At 38.6% G+C, this 3,963-nt stretch overlaps 1 protein-coding gene across 2 annotated transcripts; it reads left to right on the top strand.

The window, feature by feature from the left end:
* Positions 1 to 1,517: 1,517 nt before the first annotated feature.
* Positions 1,518 to 3,702, top strand: LOC131326237 (glucuronoxylan 4-O-methyltransferase 1-like). 2 transcript variants are annotated; one of them, XM_058358933.1, is made up of 2 exons: positions 1,518 to 2,291; positions 3,171 to 3,702. In XM_058358933.1, exons 1-2 carry the CDS (start codon positions 1,741 to 1,743, stop codon positions 3,505 to 3,507), a joined length of 888 nt encoding a protein of 295 aa, XP_058214916.1. In that variant the 5' UTR covers positions 1,518 to 1,740; the 3' UTR covers positions 3,508 to 3,702. The 2 variants fall into 2 exon arrangements, with proteins under 2 accessions (XP_058214916.1, XP_058214917.1); XM_058358934.1 differs by having other exon boundaries at positions 1,542 to 2,291; positions 3,180 to 3,702.
* The last annotated feature ends 261 nt before the right edge of the window (positions 3,703 to 3,963 follow it).

Here is a 3,963-nt window from a genome sequence, read left to right as displayed (position 1 = left end):
TGGGTGTGTAGCTTGGTTATCCGCGGTACGGAGCCAATGTAAATATTTTTGTGTGCCAATGGAAACCCGGGACGGCGGAACCATTGTGAGGATACTCGGGAGTCCGGAACGGCGGAACCGAGGTTGGGTGTGTAGCTTGGTTATCCGCGGTACGGAGCCAATGCAAATATTTTTTGTGTGCCAATGGGAACCCGGGACGGCGGAACCATTGTGAGGATACTCGGGAGTCCGGAACGGTGGAACCGAGGTTGGGTGTGTAGCTTGGTTATCCGCGGTACGGAGCCAATGCAAATGTTTTGTGTTAAAACAAATAGTTTTTGAAAGATTGTTTTGTAAATGAAATTGTTGACACGGTCTACGATGAGTCGCGTAGGAGAAACACGAAACTCTTGGACACCAACGATAGTTGATTAACGAATGTGGATGTGTCATTGTTAGCTGCGTATATATGTATCATGTGGAAATCGATATGTTATTTCTTGTTGTTTGTAAGTATGGGTTAGCGGGTATGGGATTACTCTGCTGAGCTTTGTAGCTCACGGTGTTGCCTTTTTTGGTGACCCTGACATATTATATGGGTGGCGACGCCGGTATAATGTGTCAGATTTTGTAGATAATCAGGGTAAGCAGATCACCGTGGAGACTTTTGGAGCTGAGGAGCTGGCTAGGATGGAGAAGAAGGAGGAGCTGTAGTTAGGAACCTTAGAACCCCCTTCATTTGTGTAAATATTGAACTCTTGTGAGAGTATTTGTTGTAAGAAGAACCAGACTCTATTTTGAGGTTATCAATAAATTGTGACTCTATTTTGAGGTTTTTAATGAAATTGTCTTCTTAACGTACCCAAAATTCGGAGCGTTACATTTGGTTCTTCATTTTGGTAGCTTGCATTGGAGATACTCTCAGGTGCAATAAAAGTATCTTTCTCCTAACTATGCTGTCCGCCTAAGGACTTCATTCTGACTAATCTTAGCTATATTAGGTAATTACTGGAACAATTGATTAACTCTTTAATGTTCAAACTCCTAACTTTTTTTTTCCCATGATTAGGGGTGTTTGGGGAGCAAACACACTTCGACAATTCCCATCTTCAGTCAGGTCAAAGGCAGATAATCTATGCTGGGACTAGGGGATTCACAAGAAATGTCTCTTTGTGGCTTGACCCCAAGAGCTTACCAAGTTTTGAACTCAGGATGTCTAAGTTTACCGCTCATCCGTGTTATTACTTAAGCTATACACCATGGGGTTAATTGATTATCTCTTTAATGTTCAAACTCAATGCTTTGTATGTGGAGCAATATATTGCCTCTTGCGTAACAAGCAACTCTATTCAAGGGAGTGGTGAGATGATTAGGAACTTGTCAAAAAGCTGAGATTTTAATTCTAAGCTTGTCTCCAAGGAACTTTGCTGCATATACGTAAAAGCCAACTAATCAAAATATAACCAAAACTCTCAAAATGGAAAACCACCAAACCAACAGATCTTCTAACCACTGTTTTGCTTCATTCAAAAGCTTTTTAGTTCTCTAGTCTCTATATCAAATCCCTTCATCTCTAAGCACCTAGATCAATTCTCTACCTTCCTTCGTTTACCCTATACAAACCAAAATATAGTCTTTCTGTCAAATCCCACAACCCAAAACCTTCAAAGCAATACACATTTTCCCCATGACTTCATAAAATACACATTTTTTTCTTGGAACTTCCCACTCTTTCTCTCAATCCAAACAAACCAATAGAAGATGAGGCCAAAAACCCAACTCGCTCTCAACCTTAAACTCCTCATTATATGTGTCTTCCTTGCTTTCTTCATCCTCTTTGTGCTAAAATCATCTTTCTCATCATCCAAACAGAACCATTCTCCAATCTCCCAAACCATTTTCAAAAAGTCCTCAAATACAATAAAAGATGCAAAGCTACCCACAAATTGTTCATCCATTTGCACCAAAATCCCACCCTCTTTAGCCAAAACTGTGATCCACTACTCAACCTCAACAATAACACCACAACAAACAGCCAAAGAGGTATCAGTAACAGCAAAGGTCTTGGAAAAGAAGACCCCATGTAATTTCTTAGTTTTTGGGTTGGGACATGATAGTCTGATGTGGAGTGCACTCAACTATGGTGGACATACTATTTTCTTGGAGGAAGATGGCGTGTGGATTGAGCAAATTAGGAGGAAATTTCCCATGTTAAAATCATATCATGTTAGTTATGAGAGCAAAGTTAGCCAAGCAGAAATTTTAATGGAGATTGGCAAGGGCCCTGAGTGCACAGCAGTTGGTGACACTAGGTACTGTTGGAATTAAAATTTTCCTTTTTTTTTTTTTGAATCAGTGGGATTTTTTTTGAACATCCATTTTAAAATCTTATCCCCTTAATTTTGGACTGGGTTTCAGCCGAGTTGGACTTTTGTGGGTCCACCTTGGTAAATCCAAGCATCAATATTGCTGGCCCAATGATTTAATTATCCACGTAAAAAAAACTTGTTAGCCAAACATTGATCAACACATGATTGGATCTCATTTGTCCTACGAAAATGGGAGGTCTATCCTTAAAACCACATTTTCTCCTTTCCGTAGAGTAGATATGATCCAATATGAGGCATGTGTATTCGATTACTCTGACTTATGACATAAACTGTTTTTTGAATTCCTTTTTTGGGTGAATTTGCAAATACCTAATACTCCTAATATTAGAAAAATCCAAGAAGATGTTCCTGAGTTAAAAAAATAATAATCATTCCAATAAAAATGAACATGTCAATGAACACAAGTGTTTTTGGTTTAATTTCAAAACCAGATACTGAAAAATGTCCAGCATAACTGTTTCAAATTAAAGTTTGCACCCAAACATGCAGGAGCGTTTGTTTTATTTCGTTATGATCTGTACGATAACCTTATTATACGTGTTGTGAGATATCGCTTGAACTTGGACAGTATATAATTTTCACCAATCAAAGTGAGGATAATGTTCATCCCCTTTAAATGAGAGTGAACAAAATTGGACTCGCAACATGCATCCGGGGATGAGGGCTGTCTAGATGCCCATCACTTGCATATTGCGTCCAGACAAGATATTTTGGGCATTGATATTACAGCTTACAAGTCCATTGATTTTATCGGTTGTCTTGATTTTTTGCACGTCTACTAAGTTTCTATCTAAACCCTAGCTCCAACAGGTACTCCATGTGCCAACTAGCCCTAAAGAGTTTGCCAAGTGAAGTTTATGAGACAAAGTGGGATTTAATTATGGTTGATGCTCCAACTGGGTACCATGAGGAAGCCCCCGGGAGAATGAGTGCTATATATACAGCTGGGATGATGGCAAGGAACAGAGAGGAAGGAGGAGAAACTGATGTGTTTGTGCATGATGTTAATAGGGAAGTGGAGGATAAGTTTTCTAGGGCTTTTCTGTGTGAAGGGTATATGAAGAAACAACAAGGAAGGTTAAGGCACTTTAGAATCCCAAGTCATAGAGGCAGTTTGGACAAGCCATTTTGCCCTTGAAACTACATTCCTCCCCTTTTCGATCGAATACGGTTACATTTAATTCCCCTCAATCTTTTGTACCGAATATTCTGTACAATCATGTTCGGTGTATATATCTTTGGCCATTGGATCATGTAGAAATCTTAAAGAATAAAAAAAACTCCAACTTGATCCAACAACCAGAAATGATCGGCAATAGAGCTTTTGAACTCATTTCAATTTTCTATCGATTTAATGGACCTCAAACGGATTCCTATATTGTTATCTATTTTTATTAATTTGTTACTTCTTATTCGTAAAGGAAAATAAACAATTTCAATTTTGTTTATTTATTTATTTTTTGATAAGTCAAACATTGTTTACAAAGACATTACAATTGCCTATCCTTCATAAGAAGGGATGCTAACCTAGCGGAATACAACCCAGAAACCAAATAGAACTCTTTTCTAAACAATTGGCTGCGAACCAATGCGC

Source organism: Rhododendron vialii, chromosome 5a, assembly GCF_030253575.1.
Source record: "Rhododendron vialii isolate Sample 1 chromosome 5a, ASM3025357v1".
In the NCBI taxonomy this organism is placed as follows: domain Eukaryota; kingdom Viridiplantae; phylum Streptophyta; class Magnoliopsida; order Ericales; family Ericaceae; genus Rhododendron; species Rhododendron vialii.
The sequence above is the reverse complement of the archived record's forward strand: the minus strand, read 5'-3'. Positions and strand labels throughout refer to the sequence as shown.